At 32.5% G+C, this 26,275-nt stretch overlaps 2 protein-coding genes across 2 annotated transcripts in view; both read left to right on the top strand.

Moving 5' to 3' along the window:
* The window catches only part of LOC139493890 (uncharacterized), a 72,644-nt gene extending 67,304 nt beyond the window's left edge, over positions 1–5,340 (top strand). The window contains exons 13-14 of the mRNA XM_071282055.1: positions 456–755; positions 3,586–5,340. Coding sequence (XP_071138156.1) covers positions 456–755; positions 3,586–3,920 — 635 coding nt within the window. The 3' untranslated portion in view covers positions 3,921–5,340. The remainder of the gene's footprint in view (positions 1–455; positions 756–3,585) is intronic.
* Positions 1–26,275, top strand: part of LOC139493894 (uncharacterized) — a 482,493-nt gene that overhangs the window by 253,042 nt on the left and 203,176 nt on the right. The gene's annotated exons all lie outside the window — the stretch shown is intronic.

Here is a 26,275-nt window from a genome sequence, read left to right as displayed (position 1 = left end):
TAGAAAAGCCTTATTATTTCAAAAAATTCAAAATTTTGTAAACAGTTAATTTATAAATACATGTATAACAATATCAATGATAATTCATGTCAGTACACAAAGTGCTGACTACTGGGCTTGTGATACCCTCGGGGAAATAAATCTCCACCAGCAGTGGCATCAACCCATTGGTTGTAAATAAACTCATCATAGATACCAGGACTAAATTTTGTATATACGCCAGATGCGCGTTTCGTCTACAAAAGACTCATCAGTGACGCTCGAATCCAAAAAAGTTATAAAAAAAGCCAATATCCGTGTTATCTGTTGGTTGCATAATAAAATAAGAGAACATTTTAATGTAAAGATATAGTTTTAAAGGAATCTATATCCTTTTTTTCTCTAACATTGCATATCATATGTGAAAAAAGTTATACACTAATGATTTAATGAATAATAAATCTTTTTGATTACAGATAGAATCAAAGATAATGAAGATAGAATCATACATAACATACAAACCAGCCAAATTTTAGACCATATGATGACACATCTGGTGATATCAGCAGACGACAGACTTGATGTTGAACATTATCCTCGACATGATGACCAGAACAAAGCATTGCTGGATATTGTGATTAAAAGGAGAGAACCTGCTTACAGTGTGTTTGTTGATGGATTACGTAATTATGGATACGAAGATATCGCTAATGATTTGGAGTGTGTAACAATTGATATCAGTCCAAGTCCAACATTAGTATCTGCTGAAAATGAAGGTATGAGTAAAGGGGTCATAAACACAAGCAACGAATGTTTATACTGAAACATAAAATATTTTGGTACTTCTGCGAATGTTAGTGTGACATTCGACACAGAGTGTACTTGATTTGATAATACTTTGTAGATGCAAAAAAGTTCCTCAGATGGGTTTGATTTCTTTTTGACTTGATACATTTTGAAACAATAGAAAATCAAATTTCACTGCATGATGCGAAAATCAATAACACTGCATATATATGAGAAATAAATTGTTCGTCAATAGTTTCCCACATTAAGCTAAACACATCTACACTGCATCAATAATAAACTTTATATATACAATAGCTGTGTATTAATAAACTTTATTTATACAATAGCTGTGTATTAAAGAATTGGTATTAATGAAACATATGAACTTTCAAACCATCTGTGGATTAATACGTATCAATTAAATAAAATTAAAGTAAATAATGCATTAAAATAGTTATTATATAAAACTAAAGCCATCTCTGTTAATACACTAAACATCTCTATCCGTATCAACTCGTTTGATAGATAATAGAATGCCTAAATTATCCGTTAGTTGCTGACAAAAAAGGCAATAAAAGTTGAAGGTCTTGGTATTACCTGTAATACTTTATTCAATAGTGATACAGCTTATATAAAAACATAAATGTTTATTGACGAATGATAACTATGCAGTATTGTTGATTGTGTGTATGCCCAATGAGCATTATGTTATTTCGGTCTGTGTGTCCATTCGTTCGTACGTCTGTTCGTTTGTTCGTACATTTCTCCGTCCGGTTGTTCGTCTTTCATTCCCGGTTCAGTTTTAACTAGGTCAAGATAGTGTTTGGTGAAGTTGAAATCCAATCAATTTGAAACGAAGTACATGTTCCCGATGATATTATAGGTTGTATTTAATTCCAAATTAAATTTTTTACCCCAAGTTCACTGTTTAAGGCTAACAAATTGTTATTGTTGGCATTTTTCTTTGTATAGAATAATGGAAGTAGATTCTTAATACTAACAGTATTGAAGAGTTGATAATTTTTATAGGCCACTTGTCTAAATATCACAATTTAAGGAAGTCGGTGAGATACATTAGTTACATAATGTGCTAGTGTCCTAATACAATATGTATGGGGTCAATAAATTCCATATGGGGTATCTCTATAAGGTCACTAGCACACTATGTAACTAATAGTATATCCTCCCCATAACTTTGTTGGAGCAGTTTTAGCGTAGGAGCACACTTCTGGATATGAAGTCTTTATAATGATAATTGGGAAGTTTAAATCAACCCGTTTCTCATAGATTTTAGTTAGAATTTGACCATTGTCTATATAGAGGAAAAGATTAGGATATGAAGTAGTCCTTCTTATGCCAGTAGTATTCTTAATTTCAACTTCACTGGAATATATCAGTTATAAGTACTGGCTGAAACATGGATTATTCAGTGATAGGACATCATCAGTATATCTGAAAGTAAAATTAAAGAAATTTGCAAGGTGATTTTTGTTTTTGTTTTTTAAAAGATTCGAAATGAATTCTGCTTCATACGAGTACAAAAACAAATTGGCCAGTAAGGGTGCACAATAAGTACCCATTGGAATACCGACTTTCTGTTGAATTATCATTTTCCAAACTCAACAAATATATTGTCCATCAAAAAGTCAAGCATCTTGGTAGTATAATTTTCGGTATATTTCTTGTAGAATGAGTATGGTTCTTTACAAAATAAGAATAATTATAACCAAAAACAAGAAATTTGTAGCTACGATTCCAATTTTTATATACAAAAAGCTCTGATTAATGAGATGGCGAAGTCGATCTTTCAATTGACCATAGGACATCATGAACATAGCAGTGTAAAGCATAGAAAAATGAAAAGTCTTAATGTTGCTAGAGAATTTCAAAGATTGTGATCTGAGATTAAGCAGTAGATCTTTAGAATTGTTGAGAATCTGATTAACACCATGGGTAGAATATATCTCATCACAATATGTGTTAAGGCCATATTTTACTGTAGAAGGAATAGTATAATTGTGGTAAATTTTCTGCGTTTTCTTTGATGCTGATACAAAAAGGTAGGACACAATTGTGTTTTATAAAATTTCATCCTTTGTAAATGATGTTACATAATTTGTAGGTCTTATACATCATGGGTTTGACACTTAGGAGAAATAACAATTATTTTTTAAATGTCTTTTTTGTCATAGTATTTTGTGTATTTCAATACATCTGCTTTGGTTTCACCTTCAACGACTTTCAGGGAACAGTTTGATAAAAGCCATATTGTTCAATTTTGTTTCTGAAGTTTAATCTTCTAATTCTTTTCATGAAAATTACACTTTATTTCTCATATGTATCGATGTTTTTTTTAATTAAGCTTCACTTGGAATGTTCAATCCCATGGTAAAGCCTGGATGTATTTGAATTTATGTGACTATAAGGGACATATAATAACAAAGTTCATCTAAGGTTCTATTTTTCTGATTCGTAATAGGTACTTAATGAATAATTACTTATAACTGTAGAAAAGAATCTAGATCATTATTATTGCAAAGACATTAGTGTTGGTCAACTATGAATTGTTTTCAGATTAAGAACAAGTCAAGAAAGGTCGATAGTTATCAAAGGTACCAGGACTATAATGCAATATGCCAGACGTGTGTTTCGTCTACACAAGACTCACCAGTGACGCTCAGGTCAAACAGTTACAAAGCTAAACAAGTACAAAGTTGAAAAGCATTGAGTACCCAAAACTTCAAAACTTTGTGCCAAATAAAGTAATCTATTCTATAGCACTTAATAAAATAAAATCTCTCTTTTTATATGTTGTAGGCCTTTCAGTTTGGAATGTTCCATTGTATAAAGTTCGTCTACAAAAGAATTACCTCAAGGTTATCACTGATATAAAACACGAGAACATAGTAGATCATCTAATATCAAGAGAGGTAGTGTCAGTTGATGATGGGAACAAGATAGAATCTGGTAAAACACCACAGGAAAAGAACAGGAATTTGATGGACATGCTTTTGCGTAAAAATGAACAGGGATTTAATGAATTTCTCAAAGCCCTTCGAAAAGACTTAATTTATGCAGACCTAGCAGATCAAATAGAAAAGACAGAAGTTACTAGCACAGACATGGCAACCCTTCATAAATGTTTGACATAAAATAAATGTAATTTCTTTCAGAAAAAAAACAGCTAGGAAAACCATCAGTTAACAATCAATAGAAGGAGGTATTGTCAATCCAATGCATCACGATTTGGTCACTTAAATGATCCACTGTAAATTCAGAAATTATTGCGTGCATTTATTATTGCCTTTTTTTTAAATGGACAATAATGCGATATTAATTATTGCTATGTCAGGAGAATCTTTATACTAATATATGTATCAGATATAAACATGTGAGTTCTTATTATTGCGATACTTACTCAGTCGCCACTGTTTCAGTCGTATTATTCGCAATAATATAAACCTCGAAATAATTTCTGAACTTACAGTATGTGAATGAATCACAATGTAAAAGTGATAACAATCTTTTATCTTAAACATATTTCATGTGTGAGTGTGATACATGGCAAGGAAAAAGCATAAGTATGTACTAACCCCTTGTATGAGAGTTGATTCCTAAACGTCAATCCCAATATCCATTTGACGAGGCTCGGTAGTTATACAGCCCGTCATTGTGTCATTGTGCTATGGTAAATTTTTGTATTCTCGCTTTCATTTTTGCCAATATGCTTTGTCTATATGCCTTTTTGATTTTTTTTATAGTGATTTAGACTATAACAGAATGTTTACTGCTGTATCCTTATTTTTGACAGTTTTACCTATTATGTCTATTTGCTTTGTTCACACATTGGCGTCAATATTATGGAATTTTATGCGACTTTTATACAAGTCAGAGGTTTAACTAGCTATAAACTAGGTTCAATAAACCATTTTCGACATAAGCAAATGTTTGAACAAAATCAGGAATATGAAAGTTGTTATCCATTCATGTAGTGTGTTTGAGCTCTTAATTTTGCCTTTTGATTACGGACTTCCCATTTTGAAAATTTCTCCGAGTTCTGTATTTTGAGTTATTTTACTTTTTACCAGTGTTCGTTCCTAAACAAATATGATAATTATAAAACAGTTATAACACATTTGTAAAAGAAAATGATTTTAGTGTATTTTAATAGAATTATTGAAAACCAGTAATTGCACAGTTTATTAAGGCCACATACGTCTAGGTGAACCTTAGTGTTTTTTATAATACAAAATGTCATTAACAGATAATTTGCACACATGATATGTCATAACTACTGCGCTGGTTATACCCGTTAGAACGTAACAACCGCCAGCAGATTGTAAAAACTTGTAAAGTATACTTAATTTGTTGTGCTTGTTCGTAAATCAGCTGTGTTGTGAAATCAATTAAATTTAAACTTATCATCATTTGTAAAGTTAAATAATACCATTTACATGTCGGACAGAGATCAACTGATAAACTGCTAGATTGAAATTGTTTGCAAATACATGGTTATTAGAATGTCTTTCTTTCTGTAATGTGTATACAAGTATCCATCTATATTTGTAATTCCCCATTGGCAGGACACAGATTACAACTAAAAAAAAAGGCAGGACATGATTTTAAAAATCAAATGGTAGCTCCCTTATAAGTTTTAATTTTACAGATTTTTTTTTGTTAAAAAAAATTAACGTACTTTATTAACCCCTAATCAAGACTCAAAGCAGCATCATTGCCGAACCCATAAGGCAGCAACCAATTGATTTTCCAGGGGGGGGGGTAGGGGCTATCATAGTTGAGTAAAAAACATAAAGGCAAGGGGTTGGGGGTGGTGAGCTATGGATTTTGTTTTGGAAACAAAAAATGTTTCCAGTTTTTGGCCCTGAAAAAAAATTGTTTGTTTCACCCTCAGCTGCCACTATATATAATGCTGAAATTGATTTCAACTTGTCACCAAAATTTGTCCTGAAAAAAAAAACAATAGCTCACGCCCCCTCCCCCTCCACAATAAATGAAGTAAAATAGTTGCTGTCTAATTCATTTGAAAAGGTTTTCCCGAATCAACTTGACGTACACAGAAATATTCGCCACTGGTCTTTACACAAAACACGATTCACGCATAAATGCATGACTAAAAAAAGTGTGAGGTAAATGATATGTTTGTCTAGTATCTCAGTTCCGTTTAATAACACGTAAATTTTTTTTTTAAAACGTTACCCTATTCCTTTACCAAATATCTTTGGAGAAGAAATACCATTTAAAACGAACAGAAAAGATACAAAAGTAGTGATCCCTAATATCTCAATCTTTTTTTTTTCGGCTGTAAGCACGCTGTTGCAGCTAACGTTTTCTATTGCGTTATCGAGACATCTCTAGTATATTCAAACTACTGCAAATTATAAAAATGGATTTCATAAAGTAGCAACCACTTAACTTAAATAAGGGGGAGGGTTATCTTTTTTTATCTGAGTCAGATTTTTTTCGCGCGTATTTCTTTATTCCTTTTTTTTCCGATGCTGGTGATCAAATACTTTTTTTCAATATTTACCACTATAATGTATGGGGAATATTTTTTTTTATCATCTGTATGACAATTTTTTTTTATCAAATTTGGGATCGGAATATTTCCATTCTAATCCCCCACCCCCTTTTGAAGTCAAATGGTTGTTCCCTTACCGCTAGAAAAATTTTCCAAAAATTTTGAATTCAGTTCTACGTAATGAACATTTAAATGACATATAGTTTACAAGTGGGAACAAATCTTATGTACAGGTAGCTAAACAAGGTGTATAGATGTGAACAAATGTAATGTGAAACCAGTGTACACTACACTAAACTAATTGTAAACATGTTTACTCTACACGGCATTTGGTGTGAACACGGCCTTATTTTACAGTGAAGTTTGGTACGAATTTGTATCCAAGAATGGAAAGTTCATTAGCACTTTCATTTTTTTCAAAGGTCAAAACGTAAGTCTGTGCAGCATATTTTCAAACATTATATACCTCAAACTTATAAGATTTAAACTGATACACAAAGTATGTACTATAGTTATACAGCCCGTCATTGTGTCATTGTGCTATGGTAAATTTTTGTATTTTCGCTTTCATTTTTGCCAATATGCTTTATGTACTTTCTCACCCTTCACGTTTGGTCATACTCAGAATTTATTTTGGCTGCTACTAATGTGTATTTTACTGGTTAAATTTCCAAGGTGTGTATCTTTGAGATGAACTATAGAGATCATACCAGTTAATTAACAAAACAAAATATCTATCAATAGTATATATCTCCCCTAGATACAATATATTATATATACTATTTCAATAAATTTTGAATAACCTACATAGCTGCAATGAGTTATTACGAGTTTCATTTCAGTCGTAACTTTGTATATCAATCACTTAAATCTGTTCAATAATACCTTAATAGTTAATTTAGTTCTCAATACATAGTTTAATAGATGACCATCAGTTACAGCATCAAGAGTCTGCTTATTTGCATATAATTTGTATATGATTGCAAATTTTCGAAAATGCCTGATTTTCCAGATATCTTTTGGGGGCGAATGCGTTAATTGTTAATTTAGTTCTAAATTTAAGTCTAATGGATACTAAAGTATGCACATATGAAATAAATAAATCAGAGACCGAATCTTATCCTTCATGCATTTCTCATGGGATGGAGAGTTGTCTCATTGGCACTCACACCACATCTTCCTATATCTATAAAGTATGCACATATGAAATAACTAAATCAGAGACCGAATCTTGTCCTTCATGCATTTCTAAATTCTTGACAGTAGCTTGCTGTTATGGTGTTAATCGAGCAGCTACTTTAAATGTAAGCTTGTAAATAAAAATGTCTCTTCATCAATAAGGTTTTGAACAAAAATGTAACGATATGCTCATATTATGTAAATATAGTTATTGCTAAAAAAAACACAACGTTTTTTGACATAATGCATCTGTTCTATCAAATGAAATTATTTGTATGCCCCACCTACGATAGTAGAGGGCCATTATGTTTTCTGGTCTGTGTCTCCGTTCGTTTGTTCGTTCGTTCGTCCGTCTGTGCGTGCGTCTGTGTGTCCGTTCGCTTCAGGTAAAAGTTTTTGGTCAAGGTAGTTTTTGAAGAAGTTGAAGTTCAATTAACTTGAAACTTAGTACACATGTTCCCCATGATATGTTATTTCTAATTTGCATGCCAAATTATAGTTTTGACCCCAATTTCATGGTCCACTAAACATAGAAAATGATAGTGTAAAGTTCAGGTTAAAGTTTTTGGCCAAGGTAGTTTTTCATGAAGTTAAAGTTACATAAACTTAAAACTTAGTACACATGTTCCCTTTGATATGATCTTTCTAATTGTAATGTCAAATTAAAGTTTTGACCCCATTTTCACGGTCCACTGAACATAGAAAATGATAGTGCCAGTGCGGCATCCGTGTACTATGGACACATTCTTGTTCATTCATCAGAAAAACGGAATTTGAATTCAAATAGATCAGTGATAATTGTTTGGTTATATTATATAATCAAATATTTGAAAGTGTTTGAGAACATATCACAAAACATTTATGGATTTACACTGTATCAAATTGTGCGTCTCTACGGTTATCTACACCATGTGTTGTTTGTTTGTGTTTAAGCGTAATGCTATACAACTTTCTGTTTGATTCGCCCTTTTAACATTTTTATTATACTCAATAATATTCAATAGAGATTAGATTTTGTGAGGCCCCTCATGGGGGTGTCCGAGTGATCATATAATCATATTTTTTTTAACAATATAATCACAGAATCATTAATTGTTTTTCTAAACAAGATAATCAAATAATCAAAAATACAGTTCTAGATAATTAAATAATCATAAGATATTTGGTCTTGTAACCGAATAACCAAATAACCATTATTAAAACAGCTGAATAAAGAAATACTCAATAACCCCACGAGGAGGCTTTATGTCGGATATGATTTTACAATAATAATAATAGTATGATTTCAGGCTTGATAATTTTTTCCTTGCACTCAATCACCCCAAATGTGTACTATAAAATCTAATGCCAGATGTGTCATCAATTTGTCAGCCTTTTTCAATGCTTATACATTTTGCCTTCAAACAGTTAGCTATAAATTAATACAACTGTTTTATTTTAAATATATAGAAACTTTGTTATTTACAAATAATTATGATATGATACAGTTGTGTTTTGTTGTTGATGTTATTATTGTAGCACGTTGTGTGTAAGAACTGTCTTATGTGTGTATATATGTATAAACTGTTTGTGCATTCTACTACCCTTAAAGGTAAAATTAAAAGTAAATAAAGGTTTTTGTTCTTATTTATTGTGTCCCAAAATGAAAGAAGCATCTACACAGTGATCATGATAGTTTAACCATTAATAAAACAGAAACTAGTTAAAAGATACCTAAGTTTTATTCAAACCCATCAGTCAAATATAAAAAAGAAGATGTGGTATGATTGCCAATGAGACAACTGTCCACAAGAGACCAACATGACACAGACATTAACAACTATAGGTCACCGTACGGCCTTCAACAATGAACAATGCCCATACCGCATAGTCGGCTATAAAAGACCCCGATAAGACAATGTAAAACAATTCAAACGATAAAAACTGACGAAGACAAACTGAAAATGCCATGGCAAAAAATTAATGCGACCAAAATATAAACAACAGTTTACAAATTGCAACATAAAAAAATAGACTTAGAAGCACAAAGACTTAAAAAAAACTGGAAGCTGGAAGCCGGAAACACTTTTTTCAAAATATGAAAGGTACATACTTTGGTCACCCCATGTTTATCAGTAGAAACATTCTTTCAAAGACGAATGACACCTGATGTAAATATAGGTTAAATTGCGGTGACAAAATATCATTGTATATTTTTACAAGTCACTAATCAAACAATCGTTCCAGATAGCACATGTTTACCAGTCACTAATCAAACAATCGTTCCAGGTAGCACATGTTTACAAGTCACTAATCAAACAATCGTTCCAGGTAGCACATGTTTACAAGTCACTAATCAAACAATCGTACCAGGTAGCACATGTTTACCAGTCACTTATCAAACAATCGTTCCAGGAAGCACATGTTTACCAGTCACTAATCAAACAATCGTACCAGGTAGCACATGTTTACAAGTCACTAATCAAACAATCATTCCAGGTAACATATGTTTACAAGTCACTAATCAAACAATCATTCCAGGTAGCACATGTTTACAAGTCACTAATCAAACAATCGTACCAGGTAGAACATGTTTACCAGTCACTAATCAAACAATCGTTCCAGGTAGCACATGTTTACCAGTCACTAATCAAACAATCGTTCCAGGTAGAACATGTTTACCAGTCACTAATCAAACGATCGTTCCAGGTAGCACATGTTTACCAGTCACTAATCTAACAATCGTTCCAGGTAGCACATGTTTAAAATCATAAGTCAAAACGTAAGCAAATGTATTAAATGATTTCCAGAATATTTTCAAACGACAATCTTTTAAAAAGGGGGCGAAATATACAAGAGGGACAGTCAAAATCATCAATCGATGATAAACTGAAAACGCCATCGCTAAAAAAATTATGACAAACAGAAATAATATAACAAAAAAAGTAAAATCACAAGAAACTCAGAGGAAAATTTAAAACGGAGAGTCCCTTATCAAATGGCATAATCAGACGATAAAACACATCAAACAAATGGGCACCAACTGTCATATTCCTGTCTTGTACAGGCATTTTTAAATGTAGAAAATGGTGAATTGAACCTGGTTTTATAGCGCTAAGCATCTCACTTGTATGACCGTCGAATCAAATTCCATCATATTTACAACGATGCATGAACAATACATACATAACAGGTAAAATTGTCAAAATAGGATTACAGCAATCATCACTGTGTCACAATCTCCATTAAAACAAACACAAACAAATATACAAAGAAGCACAAAAAGCATTTATCTAATTTAACAACATCATTCATTGCTAACTTATATATATGTAGGACTCGGAGGTGCGATGGGGACGCTGAAGTGCGATGGTCACGCTAATGTGCGATGGTCCACGCCGAAGTACGATGGTCCTTTCGCTGAAGTGCGATGGTTTTGTGTATGACGTTTGAATAATATGACGTTTTCAAAATACAACATGAATTCGCAGGCAGGAGAATAGTGTTTTGTAAGGAAATAAGAAAGAAACAAAAAATTCAAGTCCCGAACAGTTTTAAGCATTACATGTTGAGGTTAAAAAAATATGTTAAAACAATTTAGGCAGCAAAGCGGCTGAAAGATGAACATGGTCACCAAATGGGCTAACCGGTATTCTGAATTATGCCGCAGACTTTTTGTACGATAAATACAGTATACTAATCTAAATATTAATCTTAATTTATCTTACGGTAAGCGTCACATGATTTTATGTGGGCAATTTAAAAATTAAAAAAAAAGATATGATAGTATTAGCAATGTTTCAATGATTTTGCTATATCAAGTTCATATAATGTTGTTTTGTTCCCGAGATATTTTTGTTTTGTTTTGAAAGAACACCGTCGCTCTTGGTTTTTTTATGGTTTCAGTCTAAAACATGTCGGACAGAAATTAACCTGACTAAACCCTACTTGTACTTCCCAATTTATCATCCTCATCTTTGTTTTTCGTGAAATAATTGACAAGCTTCGCTATTAGTAAAGCATAAATTTACTTGTCGGTATTTTTACTTCGTGGATACTGTTCCGACATTCAAGGTACAACATGTATATATAAATTGAAGAAGAATGTGAGCAATTACTAAGTTTTATCATAATATTTAAGTAAATGAGATGGACACTTCTTAGTACTATTATAAAGACCTACACGCTGAATCTTTTTTTTTTAATTTTTCCTTTGAACACCTTATTCCATACTCTTGCGTGCTAAAAGAATAATCAGAGACTTGGAATATTAGATTAAAACAAAAATTAAAGTCTTTGGTTTGATCTAAACAGAAGTTTAAACATCTTCCAAATAAGAGGCTAGCAGCCAAATATTAATGGTTTTATTTTATTACAACAGCCCATGTGCATTTTCAAGCTTTTACTCAAAGTCCTAAGTTGGCCATCGCACTACAGCGTAACCACCATCGCACTTCAGCGTAAATATCAGCAAGTTAACGTCACGATGTTACCATCGCACTTCAGCGTGTTAACCATCGCACTTCAGCGTAGACCATCGCACTTCAGCGTGACCATCGCGGTTCGGAGTACCATCGCGGTTCCGAGTCCTACATATATATTTCAAATCACCCCATAAAGAATTGAAATAATTGAAGTCCTGTAACTGGATTCACATCAACTCGAGGGTATATTCGCGTGTTTGACGACAGAATGTAAATGTCACACAGGAAGAAATATAAAATAATTTAAGTATTTTCAAAATTCACAAATTTCACATGGGGAATTGTGGTATACAGGGTGGAAAAATTAAAAGTTGTGTTATAACTAAATTCAGAAACAACACCGATATTTAAAATTATCTTTAGAATTTTTAAAAATCCACATATGGTTAATACCACTACGCAAATAAAATATTTTGGTTCAAAGTATTTTCAAAATTATATTGAAAAAATAATTTAATGGCATTATGATAGAATAGTTACATAATGACAGGTTTTTTAAAAGTACAGAGCCACGTTATGCATGTTATGTGTACCAAAGAAACACAAAAAGTCACACGTACAAAAAAAATAAAAAAAAATAAAAGATACACATTGATTGGATGTGTAAGTACCGAGCCATATCAAATAGAGTTCACAGAAAACAGACCAAAAAAGTTAAAGTAGTAATAATAAAAGAACAAACACAAATAAAAGAACACTATAACACGTTATAAAGATGATAAACAACGTCAGTACGCATAATCTATACATCAAGATCATCATGCATAATTTGTGAAGTTGATACGAAATATTAATCAACAAGGTCTGGTACATTACGATGAAATTGTTTGTGCATTCTGCTACCCTTAATAATACTTGTATATATGTCTAAACTTTTGCGCATTCTACTACCCTTAAAGGTAAAAACAATACTACATGCATGTTCTATTTATTTATGTGCCAAGAAATCAAAGCAGCATCGACACGGTGGGTTTGACAATCCAACCATCCACAAAATCAGAACCGAGGTGAAAGATGCCAAAGTCATATTCAAACTCATACTTTGTAGACGAGATGACATCGCCATGGCAAAAATAAATGCGACCAAAAGACAAACAACAGTTTACAAAATGCAACATAAAAAACTAGACTGAGCACCAAAAACTGGTAGCTGGAAGATATTTTTCGAACAATGAAAGGGATGTACTTTTCTTCAACCATATGTTCATCACTAGAAAGCAGACCTGATGAAAATAAAGGTTTTTTTGCGGCGAATCAAATGCATTGGTCATTTTTACAATTCCCTAATCAAACAATCATCCTAGACAGTAGAGGTTGGAAATTAAATTTACCAGGGGTTTTAATGAATGTAAATCTCCATCCGCCAATGATAGGGATCATATAAAAAATGGTAGTTATATCATGCCGACATGAACAGATGGTTTCACAAGACCGCTCTCTCCAAAAAGAGTTCCTATCTAAATTTGTATTGATTCTGACACTGTGGTTTCGTTGAGTGAAAAATCGGCTCAAACATTGAATTCATCAGGGGTTTTGATGAGTGTAAACCTTCATCCATGTTTGATAGTTATCATATAAAAATCAGTAGTTATATCTTGACCACATGAAAATAACCTGCAAAAAAGTCCCTATTAAAATTTGCATTGATTAACTGAGAACAATTTCAATGTAGTTGACAAATAAATCGATAAACATTCAATTAAATTATCAATCTGATAAATACAAAAGTTTTATTGTCGATCCTGTCACTTCTGTTGTACATGTAAACAAAGCTTGACAAGAAGATAGTGATCCAGGGGCGTCAACTACAAATGTAAGTTCTCAAAAGCTTTATATTTTAGAAGGTGAAAAACCTGGATGCCTTATACTTTGTATACATGTATGGCTTATGTTATGAAGTTTCCGTGTACCATATGACCATTGTCCTTGACTTCATTTTCATGGTTCAGTAACTACGTGAAATTGTTTTTTTAAATGTTACTTTCTTTCTAATTATGCATACTAAGGCGACTTTATTTAGTATGTACATACCTTGCAAGGTCCTCGAAGGCTGTCAGACAGTTTATATACAGGCTAACAATAAAACATGTTCTACTTGATACGCCTGACAAATTACATACATATGCTGCTGGTAGAATTGACCTTTATAATCGATTTACAGATGGTTGTTGTAAATTTGATCTTGAAACTCAACTTACAAATGTTGTTAGTAGATATGATTAAGGAGGAGGGTTGAGATCTCAAAAACATTTTTACCTCGCCGTATTTTTGCGCCTGTTCCAAGTCAGAAGCCGCTGGCCTTTGTTAGTCTTAGATCATTTTTAATTTAAGTTGTTTGTTTAATTTTGAGTTTAGTATGGCTTTCATTATCACAGAAATAGTATATATATTTGTTAAGGAGCTGGCTGGTGGACACCTCCGGCTGCGGGACTTTCTCGTTGCATTGGAGACAAATTCGCGACCTTCTGTTGTCTGTTCTATGGTCGGAATGTTGTCTCTTTATGCTCTTTGACACATTCCCCATTTCGATTCACATTTTTATTGCATATGTTCTATGTAAATAAATATCAGCGTCACTGATGAGTCTTTTGTAGACGAAACGCGCACCTGGCGTACTAAATTATGATACTGATACCTTGATAACTATTCCATACGTCTATTAAGAACACGTTCACAATAAAAATGGCAAAATGTGCCTAAAATGTTCGACCTTGCGTGAACTTTAATATATTTATTAGATTTTGAAAGTAAAAATTATGTTTGATAAAATATGATAAAAAAATCTTCACTTTTTTTCTTGGTATTTTTGTTTTGTTCATGGCAAACTCATTTTATTTATTTAACAATGGGTAGACTATATAGCAAACGAAAGTCAAGATTGAAATAAAAAAGGGACGGGTTGACAACGTTATGCGAGTAGATAAATGATTTGATCCATAATTGTTTTTGCAGTAATGAAATTTCATCAATTGTCCCTCGTCACAAAGCTGTCATAATGTGAATAATCATGGAAGTCTACGATAACTCCAGCTTGTTATTTTGTCACAAAGTCATTTTATTTACATTTTAACTAAGGTTGGAACTGTAGCCTAATTCGCCGTTTCAGAATCTAATGCATCATGGGTAATTTTTCAAAAGTGTACAGCAACACGTCGTGATTGGTACAAATTTCATAAACATTGGAAATTTAACCAATGACGTGACTTTAATTTCATCTTGGGGTAGAAAATTAAAATTACCCATGGTGCTTTAAATTCTGAAACGGCGAATTAAAGCGACGATAGTTTTCCCTATAATACAATATATTTTCTCAATAAATGAAAACTTTAACAGATACAGCATGTGTCAAAGTTCAAGTAAGGGTGTGTCTTAAATTATATGCTGTTACCATGGTAACTGTCGTTGACTGTGTGGTGTGACCAACATTTTCAACCTGAGAATAATCATTATAGAATAACTAATCGAAGACATATTGAACGACGAGTGACTAAACTACACAATAATTCACAACTGCACGTAGCGAATGAGTTATTGAACAGTGTTTTTCGGTCACGAGTTGAATCTTTTTCAATATTTAAATACTTCAATAAATTATTATTTTTTTGACATTGGCAAATAGCGTTTTCAAGAAATTAAAGTAGAACATGTAAGGAACTATATCTTTTTGTAGGCATTCACATTTTGATGCGATGTTATTGAAAACTTCTTGTCCAAGGATCTTGTTGTATGACGTCAGAGGAGTGAAATAACCATGATTATTTCACATTTGAAATTATCGGTTTGTATTTACCGGGAAAGCAATGTAATTTATTACAATCAATATAAAAATATCCTAAAACAACTTACGACAACTTTCAGTCTGTGCATTCAATGATGCTTATAAACCCCGTCCCCGTGCGAAGCAACTTAATTTGTACCAACAAAACTAAAATGCATTGTAATTAAGATTGTATTAAGATTTAACATTTGTTTGTTCAAAGTGAAATGGCAAAATCAAAAGCTCAAAAATATCAAACGAATGGATAACAACTGTCATAGTCCTAACTTGGTACAGGCATTTTCTTATGTAAAAAATATTGGATTGAACCTGGTTTTATAGCTAGCTAAACCTCTCATTTGTTTGACAGTCGCATCAAATTCCATTATAATGATAACAATGCGTGAACTAGACAATCCATTATATAAATACTTTTATGCTTCTGACAATACGTTGTCCTTGCGCGTACATTCCTTGTTTTGCGTATCGTTCACTGGTGTGTTTTCCAAATGTTTTATCATTAGTATTATGTCTCCTGAAACGGGTGTTTTCACTCCTTAGTTATTAAAGAAAGATTGATTAGTCCATCTTTGCATTTAAGTGTTTATGATGACATCTAGAAAAAGGCATTGAACGCACGTCATGTATAGATTATTATTTTTTATTTTCATTTGTACGAACAAGAATGTGTTTGCAAACCTTTTTTGGAATTCGATATTTATTTTATCATTTTTAGTTCAATATTTATTATGATAATTTGAGTGACGATTTTGTATTACACTTAAATGACTTGTGTAGTACATGTATGTACAATTGATGGAAGAGCAGTTCATCATTGCCTCGTTTTGAATAACTGTTTGCTTCCTGCTCTTCTATTCAATTTGAGGTATTACGTTTAAAAGGCGGTGAAATTATTTTCAACTAGCGTGATGTAGATGTAATAGCTAAAGAAGGTAAGTAAGATTGGTTTTTTTTCTATATGTTGCTAGGAAAGATATACTATTATATGTTTTCTTCTATTATGTAGCCTTTGAAAAGCAACTGTGCTTCAACGCAAAGATGTACATAGTCTTGCATTCTTATAACGTTGGTTTTTAATATCCGGCATAGATTCATCTTGTACACTTAACTTCGTGATAGCATTTGGCAGACAGTGTCAAAATACTAGTTAGCTATGTATGTTATAGTTGATAAACAGTGAACATATTTTGTAAAATGTAGATGAGTCATTTTAATTTATTTTAAAAGTTTTAATGGGATTTCCATTTTATCATGGACCTTGTATATTTGTTAGAATGTTTATCAACTAACTGATCAATTAAAATGAGACTAAAATTTTGTTGTTCGGTAACATTTTAGGATAAAACAAGGCAAGCTGGCTGTGAATCATTTTTGCAAAATGAGATGCTAAATTCTAAACCTAGACCATCGAACCTATGATACAACTTGCTAACCAAGAGTCAGAATAATTTGCTCTGTGATTAAGGAAAAATGTCTTTAATATTTTAGTGCTTAGATAAATGGCGAAAAGTACATTGATGTAAAGGTTTTTAAGTTTAGAGCTATATTACATCATTTGATACAAAAAGTTCCTAATAATCACTTATTAGACTAGTCCATGATTACTCTGACGTTCAGCGACTGTTTTGCCAGGCCATTATTATTATATGTGTCTCAATGACACCAGGCAACATACAATGTTATCAAACGATTGATTAGCATGTCTGTCTCAATGACACAAGGCAACATGCAATATAATCAAACGATTGTTTAGCATGTATAACCCAATGACACCAGATAATAACCACCCATTGATTATGTTGTTCCTCCCATTGACACCAGACAACATACAATAAAATACACTGATTGATTATCATGTATGTCTCAATGACACCAGATAATTTCCCCCCGTTGATTATGTTGTCCCTCCTATTGGCACCGGACAACATACAATAAAATACACTGTTTGAATATCATGTTTGTCTCAATGACGTCACACACCATACAACATAATTCACCGATTATTTATGTTGTCTGTCTCAATGACGTCAGACAACATGCAACATATTTCATTAATGGATTATGATGTCTGTCTCACTGACGTCAGACAACATACAATAAAATCCATCGATTGAATATGTTGTCTGTCTCAATGTCAGCAGACAAGATATAATAAAATCCACCGATTACTTATGTTGTCTGTCTCAATGACACCAGACAACTTGTACTAGACCAATGATTTTTGAAAACAACAGAGGAAGGACAACAAAGGATTTATTCCGTCGAAAAGTAAATTGATATTTTATAGTGTGTCTTTTCTATGTTGTGATTACATATTATTGTTTCAGAAAAGGGAGAAGGTTTGGTACCGTTTAAACGTTTAATCCCGCTGCAAATGTTTGCACCTGTCCTAAGTCAGGAATCTGATGTACAGTAGTTGTGGTCTGTTCATGTATTTCCTACGTCTTTCTCGTTTCTCGTTTTATATATATTAGACAGTTGGCTTTCCCGTTTGCATGGTTTTACATTAGTAATTTTTGGGGCTCTTTATAGCTGGCTGTTGGATGAACTTCTTTGAACAAATGAAATTAATGGGTTCAACCCTCTTGTTTGATAAGTTAAAATTAGCTAATGTATAGAATATAACGTGTCTACTTAAAACCTACGGATGATGTCAAGTGTAAATCTCTATATTTAAAACCTATGTCTTCCTGTTATGATGAGTCAACATTCAACTTATAATCAATAATAATGTGTTCAAGGTCGAAATTAATGTAATATGACAGAATATATGAAAATATACTTTTAAATTACCCGAGTAGTCATTTATAGATTGGGTGAGTGTCATCATATATATATGTCCGAGTTATTGTTCCAGTTTTATAAAATATACAACATGAGAAGTCATTCCATATATTTGCAAATAGTTATCTTATATATTGCTCGAGTGTTTTTTTGTGTAGATTGGTTGAATGTTATCTAATGTATTACCTAAGTAATATTTATTTTTGTATATTTGGCGAGGGTTATCTGATTTTTTTCCCTAGTGGTTAATTTGTAGATTGACCGAGTATTATCGATTATATTACCCAAGTGGTAATTATGGAGATAGAGAAAGTGTTATATATTACATTACCCATTCGGACAAGTGGTTATTTTTGTCCGATTGGCCACTGCTCATCTTACTTATTACCAAAATGGTTATTGTGAAGATTGGCCGATTGTAATTATAGTAGATTTGTCAAGTTTGACTTATATATTACCGAGTAGTCAAATGTTATCTTTCATATTGAATGATTGGATCTCAGTGACACCAGATAATATCCACCCATTGATTATGTTGTCCCTCACATTGACACCGGACAACATGAAATAAGATACACTGATTGATTATCATGTTTGTTTCAATGACGTCACACACCATACAACATAATTCACCGATTATTTATGTTGTCTGTCTCAATGACGTCAGACAACATGCAATGTAACACAGCAATTGAATATGCTGTGTGTCTCAATTACACCAGACAACATAAAATAAAATCCGTCTATTGAATATGTTGCCTGTCTTAATGTTAACAGACAACATAGAATAAAATCCGTCTATTGAATATGTTGCCTGTCTTAATGTTAATAGACAACATAAAATAAATCCTTCATTGAATATGTTGTTTGTCTTAATGACACCAGACAGCATAAAATAAAATCCGTCTATTGAATATGTTGTTTGTCTTAATGACACCAGACAACATAAAATAAAATCCGTCTATTGAATATATTTTCTGTCTCAATGACACCAGACAACATAAAATAAAATCCTTCGATTGAATATGCTGTTTGTCTCAATGACACCAGACAAAATATAATGAAATCCATCGATTGAATATGTTGTTTGTCTTAATGACACCAGACAACATAAAATAAAATCCGTCTATTGAATATATTTTCTGTCTCAATGACACCAGACAACATAAAATAAAATCCTTCGATTGAATATGCTGTTTGTCTCAATGACACCAGACAAAATATAATGAAATCCATCGATTGAATATGTTGCCTGTCTCAATATCAACAGAAAACATATAATAAAATCAATCGATTACTTATGTTGTCTGTCTCCATGACACCAGACAACATGTAATAGAACAATGATTTTTGAAAACAACAGAGGGAGGACAGCAAAGGATATATTCCATCGAAAGGTCAATTGATATTTTAAAGTATGTCTTTTCTATGTTGTGATTACAATGTATATGCTATTGTACCAGAAACGGGAGAAGGTTTGGTACCGTTAAAACGTTTAATTTCGCAGCAAATGTTTGCACCTGTCCTTAGTCAGGAATCTGATGTACTGTAGTTGTGGTCTGTTCATGTAGTTCATACGTGTTTCTCGTTTCTCGTTTTTTATATATATTAGACCGTTGGCTTTGCCGTTTGAATGGTTTTACATTAGTAATTTTTGGGGCCCTTTATAGCTTGCTGTTGGATGAACTTGTTTGATGAAATGAAATTAATTGATTCAACCCTCTTGTTTGATAAGTTCTCGAAACAAGTTGTGTTTATAGGTGTTGCATCTGGTGATAACTTTTTATTTTCATATTACCCCATAATATACTAAATATTTACTACACTCATACTAAAATTTATTAAAACGTACAATATATAAGGTTAACATTAGCTAATTTATAGAATATAGCGTGTCTACTTAAAACCTACGGAAGATGTCAAGTGTAAATATCTATATTTACAACCTATGTCTTCCTGTTATGATGAGTCAACATTCAAATTATAATGTTATCACGCAGTACTTATGCTGCTTATATTTAAAACCTGGTGTTCAAGGTCGAACTTAATGTAATGTGACAGAATATATGAAAATATACTTATAAATTACCGGAGTAGTCATTTGTACATTGGCCGAGTGTCATCATCTTTATGTCCGAGTTATTGGTCGAGTTTTTTAAAATGTATCTTATATATTGCTCGAGTGGTGTTTTTTTTTTTTTTTTTTTTTGTGAAGATTGGTTAAATGTTATCTAATGTATTACCTAAGTAATATTTTTTTTGTATATTTGCCGAGGGTTATCTGATTTTTTCCCAGAGGGGTTAATTTGTAAAATGACAGAGTATTGTCTATTAATTACCCAAGTGGTAATTATGGAGATTGAAAGAGTGCTATCTATTACATTACCCAAGTGGTCATTTTGTCAGATTGGCCACTGCTCATCTTATTTATTACCAAAGTGGTTATTGTGTAGATTGAAAGAGTGCTATCTATTACAATACCCAAGTGGTCATTTTGTCAGATTGGCCACTGGTCATCTTATTTATTACCAAAGTGGTTATTGTGTAGATTGGCCGATTGTGATCTTTGTAGATTTGCCAAGTTTGACTTATATATTTACCGAGTAGTCAAATGTTATCTTACATATTGCATGACTGGATTTTTTTTGCATTTTGGGTGTAGTCTAATATATAACCTAAGCGGTTGTTTTACAAATGGCAACGTGTTACCGTTTATAGATGTCAGATGTAAGACTCATGTCGACGTCCGAACTCTAATTGACGTCCGTTCATCAAATCGATGTCTAAATCTGACGTCAACATAAGATAACATTGCAAATCGACGACCAATGTTATGCTCCTCTATTCGACGTCTTTTTTTGTTGTTCTCAAATCGACGTCTTTTTTCGTTGTTCTCAAAACCGCAATCTGGGTACCATATTCGATCTCTTTCACAATACCATTACTTTATAACCTCAATCTGGGTACCATATTCGATCTCTTTCACAATACCATTACTTTATAACCTCAATCTAGGTACCATATTCGATATCTTTCACAATACCATTACTTTATAACCTCAATCTGGGTACCATATTCCATCTCTTTCACAATACCATTACTTTATAACCTCAATCTGGGTACCATATTCGATCTCTTTCACAATACCATTACTTTAAAACCTCAATCTGGGTACCATATTCCATCTCTTTCACAATACCATTACTTTAAAACCTCAATCTGGGTACCATGTTAGATCTCTTTCACAATACCATTACTTTATAACCAAATCGACGGCCAATGTTATGCTCCTCTTTTCGACGTCTTTTTGTGTTGTTCTCAAATCAACGTCTTTTTTCGTTGTTCTCAAATCGACGTCCAATTTTTGGCTTCTTCAATCGACCTCTGTTTTATGAACTTGTCCGATTGAAATCACAACTAGACACAAACAAAAAGATCGTGTTTATTATATTTCAATATATTTTCCTTGAAACTTCTACATATTTCTTTTCATACACTTAAAAAACATCTTTGCACGTGTAAATAAAATTTCAAATCGTAGAAAAGACTGCAAATGCCTACTGTGTTTCATTAGACACTTACCAATTACGCCGAAATGTAAAAAAATCGGCGAGTGTGACATTTCAACGGATGGGAATTAGTGAAATGATTTGAATGCAAGAGTAATAGACGTCTAAACAATCCTTATTACTCAATTACCTCTAGTGCATCAATTACTGCCCCAAGATCTAATGATACATTTTGTTTTGATTTTTTTCCAGAATTCGGAGCTTTTGGATTAACTTTCAATATTCCTGGTGTCTGTCCTTTCTCTTCTTTGTTACTTTTTGGGCCTGTGGTTTTTAGACATTGTTCTTTCAACATTTGCTGTTCAAGTCCTATCTCAGCCAGTTCATTCTCAGCTGCTGTATTGAGTATATCTTTTCTCTTCCTTCGTCTTCTATTGGCTCTTGTTCCCTTGTCTTCTGTAATAGAAAGGATTTCATGTAAAACTAGAGATTCTGTTTGCAAAGATTACAAATTGATATCTAACCCCTCCCAGGACATTACAAAATGGTAAAGTATAATTATAATGATCTCTGTAAGAGATAATTATTTCATGTAAAACTAGAAATTCTGTTTGCAAAGCTTAATAATTTATACCTAATACCTTCCAGTGTATAAAGAAATGGCAAGGTCTATGATCATTTAATAAGGAAAATCTCAAAAATAATTTGGATTAAAAGTAAAATAAGAAGTGTACAATGTACAAGATTACAGTTAATCCTGTCTATAAAGGGTACCCAAGGATAATGCAGTTTAAAGACAGGTTCCTAAAGAGGCTGTTGATTGAACCACATTACTTGTTATTTTAAGTAACAATACATGCATATCAGTATGTACTACGATATATTACACAATGTATTCATGTCTTTTGTGTTTGTTTGATAGATAACTAAATTATACAGTATATTCTATTGCAAAATACTGTAAACTGTATATAGTGTATCCCAAAACATTCATATCTAACATATGAAAGTGTTATTTTGATACATTTTGATATATTTTCATGTCCTTTGACTGAAACATACCAATAAATAAACTCATGATAGATACCAGGACTAAATTTAGTATATACGCCATACGCGCGATTCTTCTACAAATTACTCATCAGTGACGTTCGAATCTTAAAAAGTAAAAAAGGTTAAATAAAGTACGAAGTTGAAGAGCATTGAGGACCAAAATTCCTAAAAGTTTTGCCAAATACAGCTAAGGTAATCTATGCCTGAGGTAGAAAAGCCTTAGTATTTCAAAAAATTAAAAAAATTGAAAACAGTAAATTTATAAATATAACTATATCAATGACAGTTCATTATCAGCACAAAAAGTGCTGACTACTGGGCTTGTGATACACTCGGGGAAATAAATCTCCACCAGCAGTGGCATCGACCCAGTGATTGTAAATAACATAGTTTTGCATGGTTTTTTTTATAATGACACCGATATGAACGTTGGTTTCATTTCATAATCTATATATATATATATCGTGTACAAGTTGCGATTTTGTATAGGATATAACATGTTGAATGGTCATGATTTAGCAGACAACAATGAACAAACTTCAGTTAGAAATGGTAATTGAATGAAGTGATGCTAACACTGGTTGGTTAGGAAGTATCAAAATGCATGACATCTCCTGGTATACTTCCTCAAAATAGGGCGCTTTCTGGTGGTGATAGTCCTGCTGTCAATACTAGTAAGGTTTTGTCTGAAATTTAAATTATTGACATCAAGTATGCACGAAAGAGGGCCCTTTCTGCACAGCAGGTACATGTACAAGCTGATGCCTTGACAAAAACTCAAAAACTAGATTAACTATTCTGTACCAAGGTGATAACGTTATCATTCCTATTCCGGCCATTGATATTGGCCCTGCCAAATGAGAAAATAAAACATAACAGGTGTGGTGATGAATGTGAATGAACATGACGGCTATAAAATTGGAATCAAAGACTTAATTGGACAAATAAAGGGATACTTGAGTAGAAACCAGGTTCAATTTCTTGCAAATGCAACTTTAAATGTGTCTGAACATGCTGAAGTCTCGATGAGTGATAAGAATGGGAGAGATGGTGCGTAAGATGTCATAAAGTGGAGGGCAAAGTGTGGTGCATTGTCAGTGTAAGAAAGGCAGTTGTAAGTTTGGTAGGTGTAAATGTATAAGAATTAAACTTTTGTGCAACTCAAAGGTATCACATGTCTCTGTCTTGTAACAACAAGTAAAAAAAACTTGTTTCTATATAGTATGAAAATGTAGTATTTCATGCATGCTGAAAATAATGCCCCTCCTTTTGCATTTGATTACTATAGTATTGTTTTTTTTTTATTATTTGATAAATTTCAATCGTGAATGTATATTCTGCTTTATTTTTGTACAGGTTAAAACATGTACGAAGTACTTTTGTACATGTTATAACTTGTATTTTGGCATTGTACATATTTTAAATATGTCTTGTAAAAGTTGCAATTTTGTACAGGATATAACATGTACAAACATATTGTACATTTTATAATTTGAACAATGCTAAATTACAAGTTACAACACGTACAAAAGTACTTCGTACATGTTATAACTTGTACAAAATGTTGCTTAAAAATGCTTTTAATCTGTACAAAATTTAAAAATGATAACAAAGCAGAATATACACGACGTATGGTTGAAATTGATTGAATAATAAATCTAACAATAATCAAAAGCAAAAGAAATTGGATTATCTACAGCATGCATAAAATACTACATTCTCATACATTTTAGAAATAAGTGTTTTTTACTTGTTGCTTCAAGACGGAGACTTGCGACACTTGAGATGCACACACATTTAGTTCTTTTTCGTTTACACATACAAGACTTACAACTGCCTTTCTTACTCTGACAATGCACAAAACCTTTCCCTCCGATCAATGCGAAATTACGCACTATATCTCTCACACTCATATCACTCACTTGGACTTCAGAAGCATTTAAAGTTGCAGTTGCAAAATAATTGAACCTGGTTTCTACTCAAGTATTCGTTTATTTGCCAATTGTATAGCCGCCATGTTCATTCACATTCATCACCACGCCTTTTATTTTTCTCGAATCGGTATGGCCCCTATCAATGGACAGAATATGTATGATATTAACGTCATCACCTTGGGAGAGAGCATTTACTCTAGGATTTGAGATTTTTTGTCAAGGCACCAGGTAGTGTCTGCTGGTCAGAAAGGGCACTCTTTCGTGCATGCTTGATGTCAATATTTGAAATTTCAGATAAACCCTCACTAGTATTGACAGCAGGTATAACACCTGGCGATTGTCAAATAAACTTGTTCACAAGATGTAACAAAATGGATCTTAATATAAATTTAATAATAAACAGAAAACAATAAACTTGTGGCCAAGATATTATACCACAAACATAAGTTGTCAATACTTCTTTTGTACACCAGATCCGGATTTCGACAATAAATGTCTCTTCAGTGATGTTAGAAATCGAAACGGTATTTGGAAGGCCATATAAATAACCCTCAATTTAAGATAGTCTCTTGAATTTAAGAGTCAATATAGGACGAACGGATCATATAACCGGAGGGGAAATATGATACAAGCCCAAACGAAAAAATATAAACAAGTATAAATTGAAAACTATAAAATCAAACCTATGATTGCGTTGGATAAAAACAGCAATTTTTATACGTGTGCATGTAAAACAAATTTCGTTGTAGAAGGGTCTAAATATATATAAAAAACACACTACTAACCAATGTGCTGCCCTTATCGATTACATTTTGAAATAGTAATCTGGACTTTAATGCAGCATATTCAACAAGAGTAAGACCTTCAGTTGGATATGTATGCACGGAACTTGATCAGACCCACAAAACAGACTAAGATAAAGTCGGGCAATTGGACAAGTGCAGAAAAGAGTAGCACGATTTGTAAACTATAATACCGCACGCCTGGCTGTGTTACACACATGGTAAGAAGAAGAAGAAGAAGAAGAAAAGAAGAAGAAGAAAAAGAAAAAGAAGAAGAAGTAGAAGAAGAAGAAGAATACTTGTTAAACTAATTAAAATGCTGATTAAAGAAGTTGAAATGCTTACTAAACTTATTGAAATGCTTGTTAGACTTTAAATTTATGTTGTCGTTGTCGGAGTTTCCGTCCTTTTTTTTTTAGCCCTGACTGTAGCTAATAGGACGATCACCAAAAAAACAACACGCGTTTCATGTTGTAGCTTATTTAA

The sequence above is a fragment of the Mytilus edulis genome, chromosome 11, assembly GCF_963676685.1.
Source record: "Mytilus edulis chromosome 11, xbMytEdul2.2, whole genome shotgun sequence".
NCBI lineage: Eukaryota > Metazoa > Mollusca > Bivalvia > Mytilida > Mytilidae > Mytilus > Mytilus edulis.
Note: the sequence above shows the minus strand (reverse complement) of the source record. Positions and strands in the feature narration are given on the sequence as shown.